We start from the raw sequence: 24965 nt of genomic DNA on the forward strand, positions 1-24965 counted from the left end.
TTTCCCTTTAAGTAAATATCAACAGGTGAATTACACTGTATTTTTGTTGCTTGATGCTCATACTACAAACATTTGTATGCTAGCTCTCTTACATGCCAGTTACAGGTGATTTATGTGCTGGTGTACGTTTCAGAAAGCAATTTCTCACTGCCATCTGCCTTCATTGTATTCGTTGTATGCTACAGTCGAACCCGGGTATATCGAACTCTCCAAAAACGTTTATTAGTTCAATATGTGGCATAATTCGATATAGGCCCACTATAGGATTTGATGACGCAAAGGCACATACCAATAAGAAAAGTACTTTATTAATATGGTGGCTTACTTGCGTGCCCTACTTTGGAACAAAATAGTCCTGGATTTTCTTCTGTTTCAACGACTTCGCTGCCTGCGACAGCACGCACGCCTCCACGTTGTCCAACAAGTCGGAGCAGCTGAGGCTGCAACCTTCTATATTCACGCAATAGCGCCAGACCAACGCAAGTGCACTAATCACTTCGGAGGATGTAGGCAACGGGCCATCGTCAATTTCCTTATTGCTGTCGCTTTGGCTCGTGGTCGGCACGACGTCTGCAACGTAGTCCTCATCTTGTAGCTGGCCCATGATGGCGACATCATCGTCTACACTGACGAACTCGTCGAATTTCGATCCATCGATAGCACCCGGGAACTCTGCCAGCTTGCTCCAAACTTCGGCGGAAACACCTGCGGTGTCAGCACGACGGCCTCAAAGCACGACGGCCTCTGATTGGCTGTAAGCGCTGCGAGCAGGCCAGGATCATTTTTTGCAGGGGTTGTTCGCCCGTGCACAGTCGAGTCCAAACCATTTTTTCTATTGTGGCGCCGGCAGTTTTCCCCGCCACCGCGAGGGAAAGCCAACTTGCTGGGGCACTTTTGAGGCACATGGAGTTTGATATATCAGTTGTCGTTGCTATGTTCGTTCGATGTAACAGTAAGTTTTGCTATATATTCTCAATGTAAATTTACCATGTTTAGAAATTGTTCGATATACGGGATAATTTTATATAAACGGGTTCGATATAGTCGGGCTCGACTGTGTTATGAAAAAGGTGCAAATGTGCTCAGATGTGCTGATTCCTAACTGCAAAACATTGTCACATCACATGTTGAAGTGTGCTCATATGTGTTATGAAGGAATGTTGGCGGTTTTCTTGTGTGAACTGTCTGAGCTAAATCTATGTGCCTGTTTGTGTGTGTGTGGAGCGGGGGGGGGGGGGGGGGGTGAAAGCAATGCAGTTTTACAGCTGGCAGGCCCTTTGAAAATGTACATGTGGGTGGTGGTACTCTTGCATTGAGGAAAGAGATCAGATATGGCTGTTGTTTTACGATCTTGTGTTGAAAACTGATCCCACTCAGCCCATCAGAAAGTTTGCACCAGTAACATTTTGCTGATGGCTATTTGGTTAGGTCATGAGAAAAGGTAGTTTAACATTTAGTGCCTGGTCTGTGCTATGGGAAAAAGAAATGTTACTGTTACGCAGATTTGGATTTATTTTTTTCCCTTTAGTTTTAAAGATCTTCACTTGTGTACTTCACCCCATGGTGGCTCAGTGGCTATGGCATTCTGCTTTTGAGCGCAAGGACCTGGTTTCAATTCCCAGCTGTTGTGGCTATGTTGTTATTATTATTATTATTATTATTATATTATTATTATTATTATTATTATTATTAATGGAAACATATATAAACGCTACAAAAAGAGAATAGAGAAGGGGGCTAGCAATTGTCTCGTAAAAGGGACACCACACCAACCTGCTTGAAGAGGAGAGAAAAGAAAAAGGAAAGAGAAGAGGAAGGAGATGAAGGAAAAAAAAGAAGAGGAAGGCACACCACAACCCATCACACACAGAGTATGATCCTGGTGGGGACAGAATGCAAAACCCTCATGTATTTAGATCTAGCTGCATGCTAAAGAACCCCGGTGGTTGAAACTATTCCATAGCCCCACAATTACAGCGTCTATTAAAGCAAAGCTTGCCTTTTCTTCGGGGTTTGTTGTTTGTAGTCGTTTCTTTATTGAATATACTTGTGGGTATACCAGGTGTTTCTTTTTATGTGGAACACTTTCTTTTAAAAGAAACTGTCATATCTCTGCCACTGCCATTTTTGCAGATAGGCTACATGTCTAGGCACACGTTAGCAACAAGAAAAATTTCAGGGATAATATTGCTAAATATCTAACATATGCTTCTCGCCTATTCTTCACGTTTAGCAGAAATCCGAAGACTAGCACCACTTTCGAGATATCTGTCCCCAAAATCTGCTAAAAAGTTGCCTTGATGTTCCAGTTAAACTGTATCAAACTGTTTGAGGCATGCTTTTGGAAACTGGTAACTAGGATGCCACTGTATTCCATAGCACATTTTAAGGTCGCATATCTCTAAAGGGGCACTAGTGTTAAGATTTCTGCTAAGGAGACACGAGTTTACTTGTCGGCTTCAATTTCGCAATTTTACCATGTGCCCTAAAAAGTTAATTAGCACATGTTAAGTAATTAGCAAAATTATCACTCAAATTTCTCTTGGTACTTATGTCCACCTAGCCATGTAGCCTATCTGCAAAAATGGCATGGGCTAAGATCTCAGTTTCTTTTAAAAGGAAGTGTTCCGCATAAAATGAAACACCTGGTACATAGGAAACTTGGATCACTGGCTATGTGCCCGAACACACAACTTTGGCCGTTCTTGGCGAATTCCCCAGAATGAATGTGCCACTGTTACACAAGGGGCATGAAGCCTTAAATGTATTTAGATATCTGCCGTACCTTTCTGTGCATACACCATGCATCAAAATTGTTCACTCAACTAGCATCATACATCGCCTTCGTCCTTGTGACGCAGACAGCTAACAGCTAGAGCCGACGAGGCTGTGCTCATGTCGTCCGCTACTGCTGCTGCCTTGCTAGCTCAAACGAGCTTTGCATAATTTTACATTCGAACATTGCGTTGAATCTACACAATTTATAACCCGTGAGTTGCTTTGGGAAATTAAACCTCATAATTTGATTTAGTTCTGATATGTGTGACATAAAAGCATGCACCTGATAACTGTGAGGGTGGATGCCTCCTCATGAGAACCATTATCTTTTTTCTTATCTAGGCGAAACTGTACATGTAAAGGCTATTAAACAAATTTAAGCGAGCAGTTCCAACTTAGTAATTGGTTTTTCATTGAGTAACACTTTGAAATATGCAAGCTGCCTAAATATTAATGAGCACGTCTTGGGCATATACATAATGTGTGTATATATATATATATATATATATATATATATATATATACTTTGTGTGCGGGCGTGTGTGTATACATGTGTATGTGTGTGTTTACTTACAGTATCTTATCTGATTGTGCTTATGCAAAGGATGAGATCAATTTCATATTGCTTTGCACTTTGTTTCACTCTTTTAACCTAGTGTTTCGTATCCATTTTTCAGAAAGCTGTGCGACCCCCACTTGACTGCATTTGAACCAGAAGCTCTAGGTAACTTAGTGGAAGGGATGGAGTTCCACAAGTTTTATTTCGACAATGGTACTGCATGGTTCTGTTGATCTCGCTTTTGCAAGCGGCACTCTCTGAAATTTAAGTAGAGATTTTGTAGCTGGAGGCACTCTTAATACGTGGCACTGCATGCTTGACTCAAGTTATATTGTAATATAAGCACAATCTGCTTTGATGACATCTGCTGTGTCTAACCTGCTTTAAAGTACTCCAACCAGTAGTAAGTGGGCTTTGTCATTTATCCGTGACACGCTATTTTTGTGTGTGTTTGTGTGTACATGTCTCCACTTAGTGTCGAAATGTGGCATTTGAGTTGAGAGTGCACTGTATGAGTGTTGCTCGTGTCAGCCTTTTGCCATTGTCGTGACTGACACTAACAACAAGTTGCTACAGTATAGTTGCTACAGTGGTAGGAGCTTCACCTTGCATATGTTACAAAACATCTCGTAGCACTTGCAGCACCATAAAGTGACTTCATCTTTCAATTGTGCGCACAATGCATCATTTACTCGAATCTGAGCCATCCCCACCTCCTCCGTTTTTTTACACGATGATGAAAGTTGGAGAGCATTCTTAGGCTTGAAGCAAATAAAATATCACACAAGTAAAGTCACACCGGTGTATAAGATGCACCTATTTTAACTCGGTTGGGATGATGAAACGCAGTTACGCATGCTTGTACTATCATCGCAAAATGCCATACTTACCCGTATCAGGGCATTACATTTCCATAAACAAAATATTTACGAGCCGCAAATTCCAGCAGAAGAAAACTTCAACTGACACTTCTCTTAGGTGCAGAACACCAACCTTTATTGCACTTCGCTTGAAGCCATCGAAGGCCGTGTACTTCGACACAGTCGAAAAGTTGAACTACTTTGGCTGGCAGCATCGCTGGGTGACTGTCATCGGCATCTGAGTAGCTTTTACGAGACATAGGCTCGTTGCTGACATTGCTTCTGCGGTGTGTTGGGCTTGAGAGAGAGAGAGAAGAAAAAAGAAAAAGCTCATGCTTTTATGCATATATAAGTAGCACCAATGGAAATTTTGGGGATAAAATGCAACTTGTAGTTCAAAAAATAGGTATTATTTTGTAGATGCTCAAAGTTAATCAGAAAGCTAAACATTTGACAGAATTGCCTGTCTGGTTGGGCTAATTATGAAGTTGATAATGTCTCCAACCTAAAAGACTTATTAAACCCGGTGTTCAGGCCAATCCAGTCAACACAATCCGGCGAATCCAGTGTTCAGCCAAGTTGGCCAAAAAGGCCAACTTGACTCCCTTTTCAGGCGTTAAATGATAAATGGTAGCGGAGTGCAGCTTTTTAGAACAACTTGATAGCAGAGAGGTTTCATGTCTCCTCCCTCAATTATCAAGATTTTTCTATAATATCACTCCTCCACCATCCGACATTCAACCCATGAAGAAAGAGCCTGAGTTGGCCCCAAAACGTTGGGTTTAGTGAATTCTGCTTTTTGGTTAGAGTTGTATTAACTTTATAAACATTACTCAGTGGTGGTGTCACTTGACATGGAGCCCTTTGTCCCTCCACTTGAGCACCTGCCCTCAGAGTCCCATAACAGCCATTCTGTTCCTTAGACCCTGTTTGTAATGCTGCACTTCTTAAGGCCTTGGTACACCATCGGCTGCAGGCCAGATTCACAGTCAAAGAGGCTGTTTGAATCTGCACACTCATATTTTCCCCCCACAGACCTTCCATTTTGAAAATAGGAGTGTGGGGTGCTTAGATTCGAGAAAATACAGTATGCATAGGATGTCTGCATTGGAACTTTTTGAACTGAGCTGCCCACTGAACAATATCTGCAGACCTGCAAAAGATTGTAACATTTTTGTTTTCTCTGTATAACACTACAGTACATTGTTCCACATTCATTTAGTTCACTCTAGCCTTATTGCTTGAACACTGTCAAGTAACTGTAACACATTAATATGTCACTTCGGGCTGTTTTCATTGAAGCTTGCATTGAAAATTTGCTGCAGTATATTTCTTCTAATTCAGTGTGCTTGCACCTAATATACTGTTCTAAAGTAGCTTTTGAGTTTTGAAAAGGCAAATGTTTACTTGTAAGATGTGCATTTCCAGAAAGAATAGTTGAAGGCTTCATGTTTAAGTCCACATAGTGGTAGTTGAGCACTTCTGGGCCATGTGTTAATCTCTATTTAAACTAGGAGATTGATGTAATATATGCTATGTGTTATATTTTGTTGCATGTGTCATATAATTATAAATTAAAAGAAAGTTACTTAGAGGATGTCCTCCTTAAGTACAGCCCTCTAAAAAGAAAATTTGTTTGCACATTGTGAGAGGATGAACATAAAACAATGTTGGCAGTCATCTTGGGCAAGTCACAGTGCTCTTTAATTAATAAATTGTTAAGGCTAAAATAACTGCTTAACAAATTTAGTTAGCTTAAGCATTTTTTTTTTGCGAGAAAACTACAATATCAGAATAAAAAAGACCTGATAGTAGATGTTTTGAAAACTAATGAAATAGGTTCTGTCACAACCTTCAAGGTGAGAGTGGTCGTGCATGGAATTGCCAGCCGGCTAGCTCTAGCAGAAGGCTGTTAAGGAAGCTATTGCCATCTCCACAAAACCAGCCTCCCACTTGAAGAATAATGCAGCTTGGTCGAAGCAGTGGCGCACCGACGGGGGGGGGGGTTGTAACCCCCCCCCCCTGAGGTCGACTTAACCCCCCGTTTTGTTTAACCCCTTTTCTTTTCTTGCGCCTTTGAGTACTGCAACTAAGATGTAAGACATGCAATCGTCTGCACACTCGCAAAAAGCACATTTTTTGACAATTTCCCGTGAAGAGATTGAAATTAGTGCTGTTTAGATGGTATTGGCAAACTAAGGCAAACTGTCAACCGCCCCCTGGCAGAGATCCTGGGTGCGCTACTGGGTCGAAGGATTGAGCTTTGCACTACTTCCTGTCTAAGTCGTTACAACTACGTTTACAAAGTGGTTGCACTTCCACCTGGGATAACCCGGACGATAACAGGTGGCAGCACGAGGCCGAAGTAATTCACACTTCAAAGCATTTCCCATGCCTGAAAAAATTCTGTACAATGGAGAAGGCAAAGAAAAATTTAGCCACAGAAAAGCCAAGTACATAATGCCTTGTGGATTTCCAGAGAACCTGCATGGTAAACTTGTTATTTCAAGCTTCCAGTTCTTTGGGTTGACTTATGCGGTATTGTGCTGGGGGGGCACATGCTAGCCTCTTCTATTCTACCTATTTTACCCTATTCTACCTAAAACTATTCTACCCCTCTCATGGGGTAGAATAGTTTTTTTTTTTTCTTCTATTTTTTCTCCTATGCCGTAAGGCAGCCCTCCTTAAACCAAACAAGCAAGCAAACAAAAATTCCGTGGAGCACGAATATTTCTTTATTTTTCGACCCCTCAAAATACAAACTGAAAGTGGTTGCAATTTTTTAGGAGGCCAAAATCGCAATATTTCCATTATAAAGCTCTGAAAATGTTTACCAAGTTTTCTTTATGATACATGAAATGCAGTACAGTGGACTTTCGTGGATTCAACTTTGGCTAAATTCTATTTTTTGGTTAATTCAACCCTGACGAAAGTTTTCAGCCAATCCCATACATTTGTACGAGTCAAAACTTTAATTATTTCTATCCTGAAATTGACCCTTATTGGACAGTTGTTTTCGGTGTTCCCAAAAATTACATGCATTGCAGGATGAACTAGGGAAGTAGTTAGTCAAGACATGGGCCACCATCCCGTTAGAGATAGTTGCGGAGTTGCTCAATAAATGCGGAATATCACATGTGCACGGACTGGTCGACATAAATGCACCTGATCAAAACAATGACCCAAGTTGCGATACCAGTGGCTGCAGTGTCTATTTAGGCAGCACTAGGGGACAGTAAATGCATCGAAGGCACATTATCGCCTGCCAAAAATGCCTATTTTCAGCCTGACCTACAAAGTCTTTCAGGTAAATATGGCCACTCACAATGAATGATTACTTTATTTGCCCTTTTGTAACAGGCTCATTTTTACAGTACAAAACTGGCTGAAAATTGCCTGCGCCGTGAGAATCGAATCAGTTTATTCATTTGGATTCAAAACTGTGTTCAGGGCAATTGCAGTGCAAATTTAATACAATTGAATACAAAACCGCATTCGCTACAGCCTACCTTCAGAGCAGCAGTCGGAGCCAGCATAATATAGAGTGCAGCGTCATAGCCATTGTCATCATATGATGGCAACAGAACAAGTCGTCACATAGAATAGTGACAACAACACAACACTTTCAGTCTTTGGTTACAAAAGCTAATTCAAAAGAAGTTACTTCATATGCTAAACTAGCAGCGACAAAGTCGCGTCAGGTGTTTTTGGTGTTCCCAAAGATTACATGCATTGCAGGATGAACTAGCAAAATAGTTAGTCAAGGCATGGCCCACCATCGATTTTGCAATTGTCGCAAAAATGCTCAATAAATGCAAAATGTCTCATGCGCACTGGACTCTGCGGAGGAGGAGATGTAATGGTCCATAGAGAGTAGTAAAGTTCCGTCTGAGAATAACAACAATGGACATTCATTGTAAGTAAATTTTCATCTGTGAACGTAAACTTTACTGGTTTCATCTTTTTCTGAATGTCAGTATTAGAGGCATGCTACACTTTCTAAATAAACAAAATCGTGTGTGTGTTAGATTTCTAATTCATTTTGGGATCTCTTAACATCATTTTTCCGATGGTTTTCTGCTTTAAACCCGTAAGAACTGAGTGCACATTAGATTGGGGGGCGTGTTACAATAGGGCAAATACTAGACTCAATTGAAGAAGTGGTGTACTATTAGGTGTTTTTCCGGCTTCTTCTTTCGTTCAACCTGCCAGATGATACGATCAATTTCGCCAGTCCTATCAAGGTCGAATTAACAGAAGTCAACTGTATACATTAAAATAACCTTTGATACGACTGCTTGATTTAGAGACGCTGCATGTGGAATCAGTTGGAACTTCGCTTGTTAGCGTGGTACATTAAAGTATGTGCAGTCACTAATGTAATTGCTAAACAACAAGATTGTCATGTTTCTTTAGAATTTTGATCACTTTGCAAGGGTGCAAAATAAATATTTCACTATAATAATTGCTGTCATTTCAATAATTTGGCACTGCAATTTAAAAAATTTTTTCTTAACTGCACAACTTTCCATCTCTTCAGGCAGCTGCTTGTGTACTTCACTTGGCACTCAGTTAATATAACCCTGTTCTAAAAAAAAATTGGATATGTAATTGCTTGCGCTAGATAACTGTCAACATTGTATAGTTTTATCTTCACGCACAAAAAAGGAACTGTTGTGTTGATCAAGTTACATAGGACACCTTGTATGCATGTTTGATAAATCTGATGGCTTGATTTTAATAGAGAAACTTATTTGTATGCTCGTAGCTATTCTCTGTCCTTGTGTAGTTTTCAACAAAAGCGTTTATTTATGTCCTGATGTGTTCAGTTTTAATCTCTAAAATATTTTGCACAGTATACCATAATGCCATCAGGGTAAGCGTTGGAGTCTGTGTTGGTTGCTGCAACCTACATCATCTTCAGTATGTCAGATAAGCTGTTGCCTGGCTAGTTTACATGTTGTGGTTCACCTAAGGTTGGAGCGTAGGCTATTAGCAGAGCTGTACAAGCTAAACTTGTTGCACTTTTAATCTGCTGTAGATTTGGTTTTCATGTACGCCGTTTATTGTAGTTAGCTTGAGCTGCTTTGTGACACAGGATTGTGCACGGGTCATCATGTTAAGCCTTCTGCAGAACATGTATTTCTACCTGTATGCTTTTTACACCTTGTGGTGTGGTGGTATAGATCACTCCATGTTCAGCATAGCAGTCTTCTTATTGAACATTTTTGCTACTTAAGACACGTGGTCAGCTCCTGAAGTAATTTTCTGCTGCATACATGCATTGTGGAGCACATTGTGAAACAGGAGGAAAAAAATCAAATTTGTAGTTCAGGTAACTAGCTAATGGAAAAGGAAAATTAAATGTTACAAATTGACAAACAAGTTTTAATGACAGAAGAGATATATTTAAAAAAGTCAATAAATGTTAAAAAGAAATTTAATTTCACTTCACCTAAGCACTGCACATTTATTTAGCATTACTTTGGTGCATTCATACCTGTGATATTGCGAGATACGTAAACTTGGAAACATGTTGATTTCACTTGAGACCACATAATCTTGGTGCATAGCAGAAACAGAATGATGACAAAATCTGTTTTCACTTTGTTTATAAATCATTTATAGCCTTTATGAATGAAATTTATAAAGGTCATAAACGATTTGCTGACAGCTTGCTTCAGTGTGAAAGCTGGAAATTATATCATGAAGTCAGTATAAGACGTTGAGACATCTATGAAATGATAAATTTAGAACTGAAGCAAGCAATACAAGCCATATGCAGCATAAGAAAAGACAACTTTGCTTCCCTGTCTGCTCACAGCGGCATTAAATATAGCGAAACATTTATGCTTGCATATACACATGAGAGATCAGAAGCAGTAAAATTCTACTTAGAGTTAAAGTGATTGGTGTACTGATATGGAAAGTCTTCACCTTTCAATAGTTGCTGTTGTGTTCAATAAGCATTAAAGCATCCATGCAAGAGAAAAACATCCCAGTTATTCTTGAGCACCGCCTCATATATTGTGACATTCTGTCCCGTTGAGACGTTGAATTGGCATAACGCACAAGAAAGATTGCTCTGTGAAGAACCTTCTGCATTTACAGTAACATGTTGGTGCTCTTACACACAGAACAGCACAGGACTTACACCCATTCTGTCATCTATGTGTAATGTGTTGCATTAGCGCTAACATTGACCATAAGCAATTTGCCCAAGAATAAGTCTTATTGAACCTGCCAGCAAAACAGCAAAGGATAATTGACCTATAAACTGGATGACCTGTGCTTTCTCAGAATTTTAGCAAAGATAACCCTTATGAATGAGTTTCAATTTGTTAACCCCCTTGAATTGGGATATGTCAATCTCTTCTTCCAGATAATGATAATAGATAATACAGCTGTGAGTCAGTGTAAAGTGGTTCTTGGCCAACTGAATTTTGAGATGCATAATGGATTCACTGGGAAAGTGTGGCATTACAAAAGCTAACAAACTGGCAAAAAGTTCAGTTAAACAAAAAAGAAAGCCTTGTCTAGTAAGAAGCCCCTGAGAAAGTTGTCTCAGGCAGACACAGCTAACTAGTTTGGTTATAAATACATGGCTATAATTTTGTCTGTTATGCAAGAAGTAGGACATGTGATAAGATATTAGAGAGATTTAGCATGTCCGGTATTCGGGTAAACGCAGGTAAACTGGGCGTTTTACCGGAGGGGCAGAGGCGTAAACATGAGCATCCTGTACGGTGCAGCCACCTGGTCGCGCAGAGCTAAACCAGACTAGCACAGCAAATATTGCAGTAACCAAGTGTATTCTTTTGCTGCTGGTGTAAGTTTTCGGCAGCAAGGCGATTACGCCACTGCCGAAAATCTACACCAGCAGCGAAATAGAATTCACTTGGTTACTGCAATATTAGCTGTACTTGTCTGGTTGAGCAGTGCATCACCAGGTGGCTGCACCATGCAGGGTGCTCACGTTTACGCCTCCGCCCCTCCAGTAAAACACCCAGTCTGCCTGTATTTTCCCGAGGACCGGACAAGCTAAAACTCTGTTCATTCACTCTCAGAGTGAAAAAGTTTATCTGATCAAGTTTTTATATGTACTCTTTTAACTCCTGGGCACGCGCCTAATTTACTGATGCCATGCCTTTAATGTCTTACAGATGTTTGTATACAGCATCAGCATTGTGCATAGTTGGTGGTTAATCTTAGCAGCAATATTTAACGAGTCCGAGTCTACTGTCTCTGTACTTATTTTATATTGTTCAGATGACTAAGTCATGACACACAAACCTTATTGTTGAAAAGGAAATAGCAAATTGGCCACCAGATTACTGATGCTTACGAGCGCCTAGTAGGTTTTTGCTCATAACTAAGCTTTAGTTTGCTACCAAAGCCAGCTAATCAATAGGTACTGCAGCAGTACCAAAACTAGAGCTAGTAAATCATGAGCTTGAACATATTCTTTATTTTCAGGCTTTGTTTCAATTGGAAGTTCTTTTCTAATGTACATTTGTCAGCAGCAGTATTTATCTTTGTTCAGGGCTTCATTTGTCAAAATTTATATGTTTGGCTGCAAAGCATTCCTTTTAGGGGAAATTTGGAAGTTGAATTAAGCAGGAATGGCAACAATAGGTGATGAGGTGTGGCGGTGGCACATGCTACCTTGTGCAGGGACTGTTGTGTCAGAAATTACGTCAGCAGGAATACATGTTCTGCAAAAAAAAAAAAAGAAAAACCACAGATACATGAATAATACTAACACATAGTATCTTGTTTTGTATAACTTGCTTTGCATGCTTGTGCAGTACCAAACATTCAGCTTAATAAGCTTTTTTTTTTCCTTCTTTTTGTCGCAAGCATAGCGATCAATAACTGCGTGTGTAGTCTGTAACTAAAGCAGGAATGGCTTATTTTGTTATTTTACACAACATACACTGACCGTACTTTTTCTGTTCCTTTGTTGTTAAGTTTTCTGTCAACTCTAATAGTCCAGTTATGCAGAAAATTACAGGAATTGTCTATAGAGTTGCAGAAAATTTTGATATGCCTCATCAGTTTGAAAGCTTGGTGCTGAGTAGAAAATGATCTTGCTGATTGACTCTTTTGTGCTTTGCCTAATGCTCCACCAATTCCTGGAATTCAACAATCTGGGTGAGACTTACATCTATAAGGGCTTTTTTTTTTTTCTGTGTACTGTTGTATATTTCTCTTATTTTTTTTTTCACCTTGCACATGCTAAATATCTCAAGTGGAATTTTTTCTTGCTATTAACTTGTGTCTACACATTTCTCACTTACTTTGGTATCGGAGAAAATTAGTAGCTTTATTTACAATATTCATAAAGATTTCACTTGGAGATGTTTGTTCAAAGCATGGTTTCTCAGACTTGTAGACAGCATGGCACTGGGAATGGCAGCCCAGATATATACTCTGCACGAAATATGCACTTTGGCTGAAATAACTATCACCCAAAGAATATCATGGTGGGGAAGTAATTTTCTGCATATAGGGTCAAAATGATTCGCTAGCATTGAGCAACTAATTTCTCTTTTTGTCTTCCAGGTGCAGGAAAGAGCTACAAGTCGCAGAACACAACGATAATAAACCCTACAGTGCATCTACTAGGGGATGATGCTGCCTGCATTGCTTACATTCGTCTGATGCAGTACATCGACAGGTGTGCCCTCGCCGTCATTCTCAATATAAAATTAGAGTTCAGGAGGTCCCGATACAGTCTTTGACTATGGGACCTCCTTCTGTATACTAAATACCTGTAATATGAGCAAACTTTTAATAATACAGTAAAAGCTCGATGATACGATTACGGCTAATACGAATTTCCGTATGATACGAATTTTTCTGTGGTCCCGGCCGAGCCCCATTACTTTGCAACGTGCTAGAGAACGGTTGTTACGAATCGATTTTCAGCCTGCGTCGGTTGACACGAATAAACGCCGCCCCACCGACGGCCGCGAAAGAGAACAGCGCGCAGTCATGCGCTTTCTCTCCTTCTCTTTTGGTGCGGAGGCGCGGCGCCGGACAGCGCGGACTCCGCGACTGGGCGCGAAGAGTTTGAAGCGGCGGCGCTTCAAGAAATAAATGCTTTTTACGTACATGTGCCTGAGTGAGTTCACCTCTGACTCTTTAATTTAGCTACAGTCGAATCTCGTTAATTCGAACACGCTTACTTCGAACATACCGCGTACCGACAATGCTTTAGCAGCGCGCCAAATAACGCGGCAGCGCCTCCGACTGGCATTGCTCCGACACCGCCATAGAGCAAAAGCTCAGGAGAGACCCCTCAATGCCGCGCGCGAAGGAACGGGGAAAAAAAAAAAAAGAACCCGCGGCGGAAATTTCCCCCTCTCTCAAATTGCAAGGTCGCCGTTTCTGCATCGCGCCGGAACAAGTGTGTACGTGCCGACTAGAGTATTCTAGACAACCGTATTCTAGCACACACTAGTGCCGACGTCTCAGTCCCGCGGATAAAATGGCAGTGAACCCTTCTACTCTATTTTCTAGTCACATGTTGACCTTGCACGCTGCGGCAGCAGCGCAGAGGGAAGCAGCGGCGGAGGCACAGTCGGGCCAACGAAACTGCCACGCCCGCAAACGCTCGCTTCCCGATAACGGCAGAAAACGAAACTTCAGGGGGCGGCTAAAATAAGCTGGCGCCAGCACGGCGGCGGGCGCGCACGGAGATGTGCGCACAGAGTCGAAGGTGAGAGAGCTACGAGGGAGTTGAGAGGGAGGGCGAGGGGAGCCACCGAAGCGGCGGAGTTGACGCGGCCAAATCCGCTTCCCTGGCGCGCCCTCCTCCCTCACCTTCGACGGTCTCCGCACGCACCCGTGTGCCGGCGCCGCCCGCTCGCTCCCTGAAGCTTCGTTTTCTGTCGTTATCGGGAAGCGACCGTTAGCCGGCGTGGGCAGTTTCGTGGCCCACGCTTGCTATGCGCTTGCGCGCCGCGATATTTCACGACTCGCACCGTTCGTGCATCGTGCTATGGTGCACGAATACTTCAAAAATACGTCCTTTTATATCGAACAAATTTTCGGGCCCCTTCGAGTTCGAATTATCGAGATTCGACAGTAGTTTTAATTGTGTTTTGATGATACGAATTTCGGCTAATACGAATATTTTTCGTGACCCCGTGAGATTCGTATGATCGAGCTTTTACTGTACATACCGATTCTGAAAAAAATAAATAAATGAAAAGTGCTGAGCATAACATTGAAGAGACTCTAAGGCAACTTTATGCACTGAGATAGCTTGGCCTCTCTAAGCTCTGTTCACATCTTTTTAATGCAAAAGATGGTCATTAGTTGCCAAGAACAATGCAACTAAAGAGATAAATCCTTGAATTTGTGCCACCAAAGTCGTATGCATGGTGTCGTACGTGGTGTAGCAGCAGAGCAGTCCGTGATTGAATCCCTGAGAGCAGGTCTGCTCTCAGTGGCATGTTGCTTGTTAATAGCACCATGCTATCACTATTGCAACTTGTTTTTAATTGAATTGAATTATGAATGGGCCACTTCATCTGTAAGGGAACCTACTAAGCTGCCAACCATCATCGAGTGGAGGTACACTGAGAAATCAACAAATGTCACTGAAGTTCAATCCCTTTTGGCCTCCAGCCCATCTGCTTGCAGTGGCTGACAGAAAAAAAGAAAAAAGAAAGAAAGCTGACCTAGACACCTATCGAGACAAATGTCAGGGATATCGAAAGGTATCAATGAGCACGGATAGAGTGAAATCAGACTTCCAGCTTCAATAATTTCTTCAAAACTGACTCAGGCAAGTGGTAACTTGAGCACGGTTCAGTACAGTATATAGCCAATCGCAAGTTCTCATCTGTTGCCCTGTGCAAGCATCAACTGAATTATGCAGCCTGCCAGCTGCGTCACAGCTGAACAGCTGCAGCTTTGCAACAAAAGAAGAATTTACAGTAGCTGTGATGATCTCAGATACCTGTATGATGGCTGGTAAAAAGAAATGCTAAGTGAAATGCTAAGCGGTTGCCTTTGGTACACTGTTACATAAATTGAAGTGGGCATGACAGAAAGATAACATGGGAATCACGGTAACCGACTCGAGTGACCGAAAAAAAAAAAAAAGATCTCTTTTCCCCCTCTTTTTTCATAAGCTGTTTTTAGCAGTTATTTTCTTGAATTGACATAATTTGTCACATGATTTGTGATGCACAGCATATTGAGCACTAATAAGAGACAAATATTGCAATTTGTTTAAGAACACGATCTGCATACCCCAAGGTGCAAGGATAAAATCCCATGGGGTTTCTCAAAGGATGCGAACTAAAACAGCATTGCAGTATCGGCCTAGCCCCTCCCCTCTTCAACCCCATAGAGCTACTTCATTTTTAAAGAAAGCTGGTGTACAGCCGCACGCCACTGCACTGGCACCCATGCTTGCAGCTAACCACATATCTATTTTGACACCTTGCACATAGAAGGTGAGGTATCTTCACAAGCAAGCTCAAATTATAATAGTGCAGTGGTGTGAAAAGTAGTGGTGATGTCACTGTATCAGGAGAGGGGCTGTAGCTATGGACCGTGTACAGTGCCGTTCACTGTTGTATAGAGTGCGGGAGCTGCCCTCTTGACTCTGTGGGGGGACTCCTTGCAGCAGTTTCTGGGTCTGAAATACTGCACCCAGGAGCATGCATGGCCTAAGAGACATGCAGATCTGCGTGCATTGCTTTAAACAAGTGGTGGTGTTGGTAAGCGCTTTTGTTTTGCTGGGTGTGTTTATGGTTTGAGGGCACTGTTTCATTGTGCCGCAGGGCCCTGAAATCACTCACGTGGGCTGGAAATATGTGCACTTCATCACGTCATTTAGTATGCAAAACATCGCATCTTTTTTAACCAATCTCAGATAATAATGTCAGCCAATAATGTGACTACATAACGCGTGTAGTGACTAGAATAACTGTATGAATACCAAACACTTCTGCTGAATTCTCAGTTTCACCATGGCTCCTTGGCTGACTGTGGAAGAGGAACAGTATCTCGAACACTCAGTAAGCGCACCATTTGTTGCGAATGGATCGGGCATGCATTATCAGCCCATACGCCTCAATCTATGGCATCGTAGTGCAATGAGGCTGTGAGCGCCGTAAGGCCGAGTTCATGTTAGGTTGAACGAAGGCACTTATCAACGTCACCACTCGTGAAAAGCAGTACTGCATGTCTGTTAGGCTGTGCATGCTCCTAGACACACGATCTCAAACCTAGCAGCTGCCACCAGGCATCGCCCTGTAGACTGGAGTGGGCTGCTCACACATTCTACACAGCAATGGACAGCACTGTACATCCTTGCCGTACATATTCACCGTGACGTTAATCACTGAGAGCGCTCTGCCGCCAACTCTACAAAACACACAGCATCAGAGTGAGAGTAATTCATTGATTAAGGCAAAAAATTTCCATAATGTGCTGAAGATATATGTACTTAAATATTAACTGCTATATAATAGCAAAAAGATAGTGCTAAACTGTTTTAATACTGTTATACATACTATTTTGCACCTACAGAGACATCAGTGATTGTGTTGATAAAGATGCCATGGTCTTGTGCAAGGTGATGACCATCTTGGCTGTTTCTTTCTCTGTCTTTCATCATGTAACAATATAAATTTAAGGTAACTGTAAAATTGAAAATACATATGAACCACAAAGAAACAGATGCTTGAGGGCTAAAGCTTACTCTTTTTTTTTTTTTTTTTGCGATAAAGACTTGCCGTTAGGGCATAATTCTTGATGTGTATATGTGTATAAAACTTACTCCAGTGCCTGAGTTGTTGTTCTTCCATGCTTGCAAGTCCTGAGCCTGTTGGCTTTTTTTTCTGCAGCAAGGTGGGGTCACTAAGGCAACTTCCACTTTCACGGCTTGTTTATTGTGCTGGATCAAGCATTCAAGTTTCTGTGCATCTTTTTTCCTCTAGTTATTCTTTAGTTATGCAGACAAGTGTAAACCAGATCAAACCGGTTTGAATTGTTTTTTACTCCTTAGTTGAGCTGGAACCACTTGCCTTGAACCAAAACAAAACAGGAACAAAATTTTATTCGACACCCTGCTCTAGACCTGTGTAATTCATGTTGTACTTGCACTGACTGACAACAACAAAGGTGCACTGCAAGCTTATTGCAGAAGCTATAGAACTATTCAGAAGGGGACTAGTTAACAGGCTGCAATTAGTTTTGCTGTTGGATGTCGATTTGTATGATATATTACTGGGCTTTTTAGTACCATGTTATATCCGACAAAGCCACTTATTTCACATACTTGAAAGACAAGGTTGCTACGACCTCTGGCTGAGAAAACTGTGTGCCTTGGCTCTTAAATGGATTGTGTATTGGCTCTTAAAGGGACATTATAAAGAACAACACTAAATTAGTTTAGACCGGCAGAGCATTCTTTAAGAACTCCGAGTAAAGCTTGCTGCTGGGCTAGTTGGTACACGATAACCGGTAACCTTTTCTTTCTCGTCTTCCTTCTGTGGTTGTTCCGTGTCTACTTCACACCAATTTAAGAACTGTTTGATGGAAAAAAATTTTACTAGTGGAGAAAATGAAGGCAAATGTTCCCTCTTTTTATTCCACGCTGAATCTTCAGTGCTGAGACAGAATTATTTTTGGATATTTTACATCCAGGTGTGCTCTTGAGAAGCTGTTGCAGTTAAGCAGCCTGTAATAAATGGCGAAATAGAGAATGATAGAATTTCGGGGATTCATTGAAGGAACACATTTAAAGCATCGGCTTTTGAAGCATCAGTTTGTTACTATGGATAAAAATGCTTGCATTGCCTGCCTCAAGAATTTCATTTTCACCCCTAAACCTTTTAGCTTTTGTATTTTCATTAGGAGTCGCTGGCTGAGAGAGTTTCATTGGCTGCTATGTAACCTGTCACTACACTGCTTTTAACTTTTGTTCGGCCATGTTGCTGCTGATTCCTGTGCTAAGTACAGTGGCATCAAACCTACAGTGGTGGCTTAGGTGTATTTTCTTTGTCTATTTTATTGTAACATTCCCCTCTCCTATCTTTTCTTTTAGCCTGTATCTTTCCCACAGCAATGGGACAGATCAGGCGTCCACTTGGAAGTGAGATACATAGTTATGATGCCTGTGGCCCTTCATTGCCTTCCTCCTTTTGTCCTTAATGTAATAAACTACTACTACTACAGTGGCACTTTGCTGCTGAGCACAAGGTCACAAATTCAATTCCAATTTGCCATGACCATTTCAATAGGGGTGTAATTGAAAAAGAACTTCATGTACCATGTTTTGGATGCACATTAAAAAGCCTCAGGGGACCAGAATTAGTCCAGAGCTCCCTACTACAGCATCTCTCATAACTCATGCATTGCTTTGGGACAATAAGCTTAATTACTTGATAAATGGTGTCACATGGGTGTTTACAACTGCCGCACAGTACTGAGGTAGTTCTCCAACAGAATTCCAGAGTCATGCTGCACCTCTTGAACTAGCTGGTTTAATTAGTAAACACATTATTTTCTGCACTAAGCTTGCACAAGTTTTCTCAATTGTGCTTATACACTGCTTTTTGGCATAGACATAAGATATTTTTTGCTGAACTGGTATGCTCTGATGTTTGTGTTTCTTGTGCGGGACATGTGGGCTATAAAATACAGTGTCACTCATTTTTATACCTTCCTAACCAAGTGTGTCACCCGAAATGCAAGTAAAGGGGTGTGTCCTTGTGCAGGGCGGGCATTCCACGTACACGACAGACAGAGGAGACTCGTGTTTGGCACCGAAAGGACACCAAGTGGCAGAACATCCACTTCCACCGCTCGGGAAACTCTGCTGGCATGCACCCTGACCCCGCGGCCAAGTAGCCAGGACCCTGCTATAACTTTGGCTTCTTCCGGTTCCACTCACGTCCTTCCCCCACCTCTTTTTTTTTTTTTCTTTTTTGTACCTCTGCAAGTTGTCATACTCGCCCGCGCCACGGTTCTGGCAGCCCACACCAAGAGAGAGACACCTGCCTCCAGTTCATGTTTGTGGTCTGGTCCTATCAGCAGCAGTGCTGGGTGCTGAAGCTTAAACACAGCCAGTGGTGCAGTCTGTGTACTATGGAGTGAGTCAGGTTGTTGAGGTAGACTCTGCATTGGGCATCACAGGCAGTTGTTTTCCCTGGGTCCATCTACTGGTGAATGTAGCAGCTGCAGGCTGGCAGCCTGCCTGCACTACAGCCAGATGTGGGAGGTTCTTGCACACTTTAGAGCCTTTGCACTATCACCTTAGCTAGGGCCATGTATAAATGGGCTGAAATGTTGCCCTCTTGAAAGTTGCTGGGCTGGCCTCAGCTCTCTACTGCAGCTGAACCTTTTGTTTTCTTTTCCTAGTGTAAGTGTGAACTGCTTCCTCTCAGGCCCATTGTTGCATTCTTTTTTTCTCACGCCAGATTTCTGTTCTTCAAAGCACTGTGCGTGAACTATTACTTCTACAGGTTTGACCCTTTAACAGAGGTGTCCAAGAGCTGTCATGGACATGGATGTGCCCAATCTTAAGGCTTGACCTCGATTACCCTTTTGGCAACTGAAGGTCACTGTACCACATTACCATTTCAGCTGGAGTGTTTTATCCATTGCACTTGTTGCTCCCTTATGCCTAAAGACATGTACTCAGTCATGAATTGCCTTTCCTATACTACACTCACTATGTAGTTAGCTGATCTGTAAACTTCGTTTTTTTTTTTTTTTTTCTTTATGGTTACACTCTCAATGAAGTGAAAGCAGAGAATGTTCTTTCCAGAGAGACAGGCTTTCCTTTTGGGTTGTGTATCCTGTCATGTTAATGGAAAGAAACTTCAGTATGTGAAGACACATTGCATCGCAGGCACCTAAACCTGTCATATGAAAGCTGTGTTTGCAAGTGCAGTGTTTTAGGTGCATATCTTAATAGCTGTGGTTGCACTGGCATTATAGAAAATGTAAGGCTTACATCGAGGGTAGTTGCACCTCACAGCTTTTCTTCTGCACACAGCAAAACACTTTTTCTGCAAGCATCATACACATGTCTCTGAAGCAGAGAAAAATGCAGCATGTGCTGTGACGAACATGGCAGAATCATTCTTTTGTTGTTGTTGTTGTTGTTCCTTTCTTGATCTTGTGGCACAAGGGATCTTGCATCCACAGTTGCGGGCATGTTTGTTATGACTGCATGTGCCAGACTTTTTTGTTGCAAGGTTCTGGTGAGTGTGGGCAGAACACCAAGCATTTTGTTGTCATTGCCTTTGCCACAGGAGTGTAGTATCAGTGGTGAGGTTGAGACAGAGAAGGGGACTGAGCTACCTCTTACCTCATGTCTGTAGCCAGAGGCCACATTTCTGTGTGTGGCCAGGGGCTGTAGCTGCAGCACTTGCAGTGTGAGCTTTAGGTGCCGCATGCTGCAAGGTGCACTAGTGCAGCCTTTCTTCAAGAAAAAAAAAAGTTTCAATCTCGTGCGTCTTTGTGCATGTATTGTGCACTGTGATACCTGTTTGGCTTCTTTTGCTCTTGTCAGAGAGGACAAGGAGAGCATCCCATCCCCCTTCCCCCCCGTCTCTGGTGCTGTTCGCTTGGATACGCTTTCTCCGTGGGCTCTCCCAACCTCGTTTTGCATTTGTGATGTGATGTCGGGCTCTGAGACATGCACAGTTGTGTGCTTTTCTGCACCTCCCACATTCTTCTGCATCACAGTGCAGTCAGCTTTCCTCCTTTTATCGCATACGCGCATTCTTTTCTTGACACTGGTATTTGCATGTTTTTATTTTGTTTGTGCTTGTTTTTGTTGACAAAGTTTTATAACAAGTTTTTGTTATGGTGCACATACCTCATGGAAAAAAGAGAAATGTGCAGCCATGAAGAGTTCTTTATATTGAGCCTGATATTTATAAATTAAAGATTATACACTATCCTAACAAATTTGTTTTCATTCCTTGGTGCACTCTTTTTTCCTCATTATGTTTAAGATGCATACTTTGTCAGTAAATGTTTTGCATTAATCAGGAACAAGAGCTTTATGCTTGTGAACAGTTTTCCAAAAACCCCATTTGAGCAGACGGATAACCATATTTTAAATGAACATTGGCCATGAAGCACTTTTTTTCTTGGGTGCCTTTACACATCCAAATTAGTTTGACAAAATAAAATTCATCATTCAGGTGTACCTATAGTTCCCTATATTGCTTATATGAATAATAAAAGCATTTTGTTTTCTTTTTACTTTTTAAAGGATTATTTTAGGCTTTGTTTTCTTTGCGTGTTTAGTACAATCTCATGCTAAGTTTATATTTTAAAGCTGAAAATGTTTAGTATGCCTTTAATTCAAAGAACACTGACTGTGTCACGTGCACATGCCTTTTGTTCCTCTGCCTGCAGTCGTGTTTTACAAAGCTATGTCAACCCGTGCATGTAGTTCACATACTCTATGGAGACATTGAGGAGGATGGTTGCTTGCAATGTTCTGGTAAACCAAAACCCATTCAACCACTGCGCAAGACCTTTTGTCCCACTTAAACTTGTTCTGGATATCACAATTTGCTAAATCAAGATTCACGACATCTATTTCCATACTCATGTTTGTTGTCTGTGCTTGTTAATGTTGAAAAGGTATAGTATATCATTTGGAACAGTAACTCACATCTGCTAGCATTCAACTTGGATGAGAAAAATGTTCGATTCTTATGGCACAACAAAAATTTACTTGGACATTTGGCTAATAGTTAACTGACAGCTGTAGCTGCAGTTCTGCCTTGATAGCAAAGAGCCAAGAGTGCCATCTTTGTCCCAGGCACTGTTCAATATCTGCGCTAGATTTAACGCGTCTTTTTAGCTTGAGGGCATAAGCAGCTTTGCGAGACTGTCTGACGAAATTTTACCAATTAGTTTGCATGGAAAAGTAAAGAGCACATTTCTATAAATATGCCCTCTCTTCTGTAGTATGGCGGGTGTACAGTGCTAAACATTTTCTAGAAGAATGGAGTGACTTGTAGCTGGGCTGAGGAGGTGGACAAGAGCTTTCAATAAAAAAAAAAAAAAAAATACTGCTAACTTTACACAGGCAGCAACACCATCTAGGCCACTTTGTGCACAGCCTTGTGCAACTGCCTTTAAATTAATGTAACAGTGCAAACATGGCATAATATGCATTACATCTTGCATATTCGTTAAATAGAAGGTTGTGGTACACATTTATTCCTTTTGATGTCTTTGAAGACATGCACACTTGGCCTTTAGGTGATTTGCATTGATACATTGCTCGGTGAATATGATTTTTCAATGTTTTATAAGCAGCCTCAACAGCTTCTTACCGCTTGCCTCGAGACACTTTCGACATCTGGCATGTAGTCAACAATTACAACTTTGTAGGTAGACAGGTACGAGCTTCAATGTGACTATAGAGATTGAGGTTTAAGCATCTTGTGCTACCTAGTTCATCAAATGTGAATAACAAACCTGAGAACTGGCACAAAGAGAGGTGCACAAGTGAAGAACGCAAAACCTACTATGCTCTGTGCATTAGTGCACCTCTCGGTACGTGGCCTATTGATGCTGTGTTTAAACCTCTGCTGTTCCAGATGTTGAAAGGTAACTCTGTAACAGCTGAATGATGCTCCATCACTTGGTTGTAATTTGAGCATGTTTCACAAATGAATGTCTGAGTATAGACTTCAGTGGACTGTTCAGGCTTATAGTGAGTGTAAGCTTTTGTAAATCTCTATAGACAACAACGCAAAAGAGAGCTAGATTCCTATTCAAGTAACTTCATTCTCTAAAGTGCATCTCCCGCATTATAAACTAAACCGTAAATTTATGAGGAGTGCTCATTGGGCATTCTTTAATGTGTCAAAGAGTGCGTCTATATTCTACGTAAAGTTGTGCAAATGAAACATGCTTGCAGTCTGGTTGTTTGAACGAGGTTCCACTCGCGTTCCATGTACATGTATCATTTTGTATTTTAATATATTCAGCCTAGAATTAACTGCAGTGTGAACTCTCCTCTACGGAGCTTATTTTTGCTCCTCCCCTATGTCCCTTTTCTTCCTAGATATATATTGCAGTGTGTCACCACCTCCCCTACAATCTCCATCTTTTAACAATAAAAATTGGTTCTTCAATCTTGGCTGTAGCAGTTTGAATTGGACATTTATGTGTTTGAAAACACACACTGCACACATCGGTATTGTCTTATAGTTGCAGACTAAGCCATATTTGCAAGACCCTGTGCTGTTGTCACATGACCTAAATGGTAAGTATTAATGTGTGGAACATGTTTATAAAACTCCCTGGAATTTATGGTATGGTTACAAAGAGTGGGTGTGCATGAGTCGGCATAGAGATTGCCTATGTTGCTAGATGTTACTGAGCAACAAAGCCCACAGCTAGAAGTCATCTAGCAGAAAAATAGCTGAATGTGCAAACAGATGAATTTGTAAGATTATTTATATACCACCGGCTCCTATTTTTAAAGTTGTCTACTTCAGTTCATTGTCTGTCTGTCTTCTTTAGTTGAATGTGATATTAAACCTTGCTGATAACTTGTAATTTTATGCTCAGTCTTGAACTTCATCACTTAATGTTAGCTAGGTAAGCTGGACTGTTCTTCTGCTTCATTTATGTTAGGAACTATAAAAGGCTCATTCTCAATGTTAACCTGCACGACTTCTATTCCATCGAGTACCTTTTATTAATATTACTAAAGGGAAATGTGGCACTGAAAACAAACATTTAATCCCCATGGGAATGAGGGGAATGTAAATATTTACATTATTAGGTATGGATTTGTTGAGGAAGCGCACTGTGGCTTCTTAATGGTTTAATTGTTTTTCAGTTGGGTTTTGTGCTTGTTGCACAAAGTTTCTTGAGAGCAGTTGAGTGCTTTACATTCACAACTACCTAATCCAATGTTTAATTTCCAGTGCGTAAGTCTCAACACTTGAGTATGCATGTCACCAGGTCTAGATGACGTGTAGTATAACACTCGCCATGGTTGAGTACGTGCTTCAATAATTTAGAGTGCTTTTTTTCTTGCAGTGTTGCGAAAACACTGCGACAGTAGGAATTAGAAAAGTGAGGCTAATCATTGCCCTACAACAAATTTACAATGACAGGTTAGGTTAATGAGAAGGCTGTTTGATGCCAGAGGGGCACAGTTTAGACAAATCTAGTTTTATACATGCTTTCCATTCTGGAGAAAGCAGTCTACAGGCAGCACGTGTAGACGACACTAGGCTCAATGGCCTCTAGCATAGGCTATGCCTCTAGTATTCTTGGTATCCGTTGCGTACGCGTCCGGCACTGCGCGGTACCGAGCAATAGCCTACTATGCCGGACGCCCTCAAAGGCAGTCACTACCTATTATAGTGCTGTCAAGCAGGCACCCGAAGCGGGAAAACTTACCCACTTAATCAGAACCGTAGCACAAGTGGGACGAAACTCTCGTTTTCAGCGCGCTTCGGCGCTCCCGAAGCAGACGACGCGGCCGCTGTGCCCACGTGATCCCTCATTCCATGTCATGCCGACAGTGTCGCCATCTTTTCCAGCCTGTGCCCATGCTCCACGGCCGGACTCGACTCTCCCCGGAGTAAAGTCCGCCATCCTTTGATAAACGCCGCTTCTCTCTCTCCTGTATCTCCGATTGGACGATGATATCGCGCGCTTTTCACTTCTTTATATGTTCTTTTTTTCCGCCTCGGAGCCATGTTGAAAGTCCTCTGCGTAGCCGCAGTCGCCGGCGGCGG

General features: G+C 41.6%; 1 protein-coding gene across 22 annotated transcripts in view; it reads left to right on the forward strand.

The window, feature by feature from the left end:
• Positions 1 to 23347, forward strand: part of LOC119436648 (calcium/calmodulin-dependent protein kinase type II delta chain) — a 241175-nt gene extending 217828 nt beyond the window's left edge. For 18 of the 22 annotated variants that reach the window (XM_037703586.2, XM_037703589.2, XM_037703593.2 and 15 more), the window contains 3 exons: positions 3456 to 3550; positions 12763 to 12877; positions 18945 to 23347. In XM_037703586.2, coding sequence (XP_037559514.1) covers positions 3456 to 3550; positions 12763 to 12877; positions 18945 to 19077 — 343 coding nt within the window. In that variant the 3' untranslated portion in view covers positions 19078 to 23347. The remainder of the gene's footprint in view (positions 1 to 3455; positions 3551 to 12762; positions 12878 to 18944) is intronic. The other 4 variants (XM_037703587.2, XM_037703605.2, XM_037703590.2 and 1 more) reach the window with 3 other exon arrangements.
• The last annotated feature ends 1618 nt before the right edge of the window (positions 23348 to 24965 follow it).

Source organism: Dermacentor silvarum, chromosome 1 (assembly GCF_013339745.2).
Source record: "Dermacentor silvarum isolate Dsil-2018 chromosome 1, BIME_Dsil_1.4, whole genome shotgun sequence".
In the NCBI taxonomy this organism is placed as follows: domain Eukaryota; kingdom Metazoa; phylum Arthropoda; class Arachnida; order Ixodida; family Ixodidae; genus Dermacentor; species Dermacentor silvarum.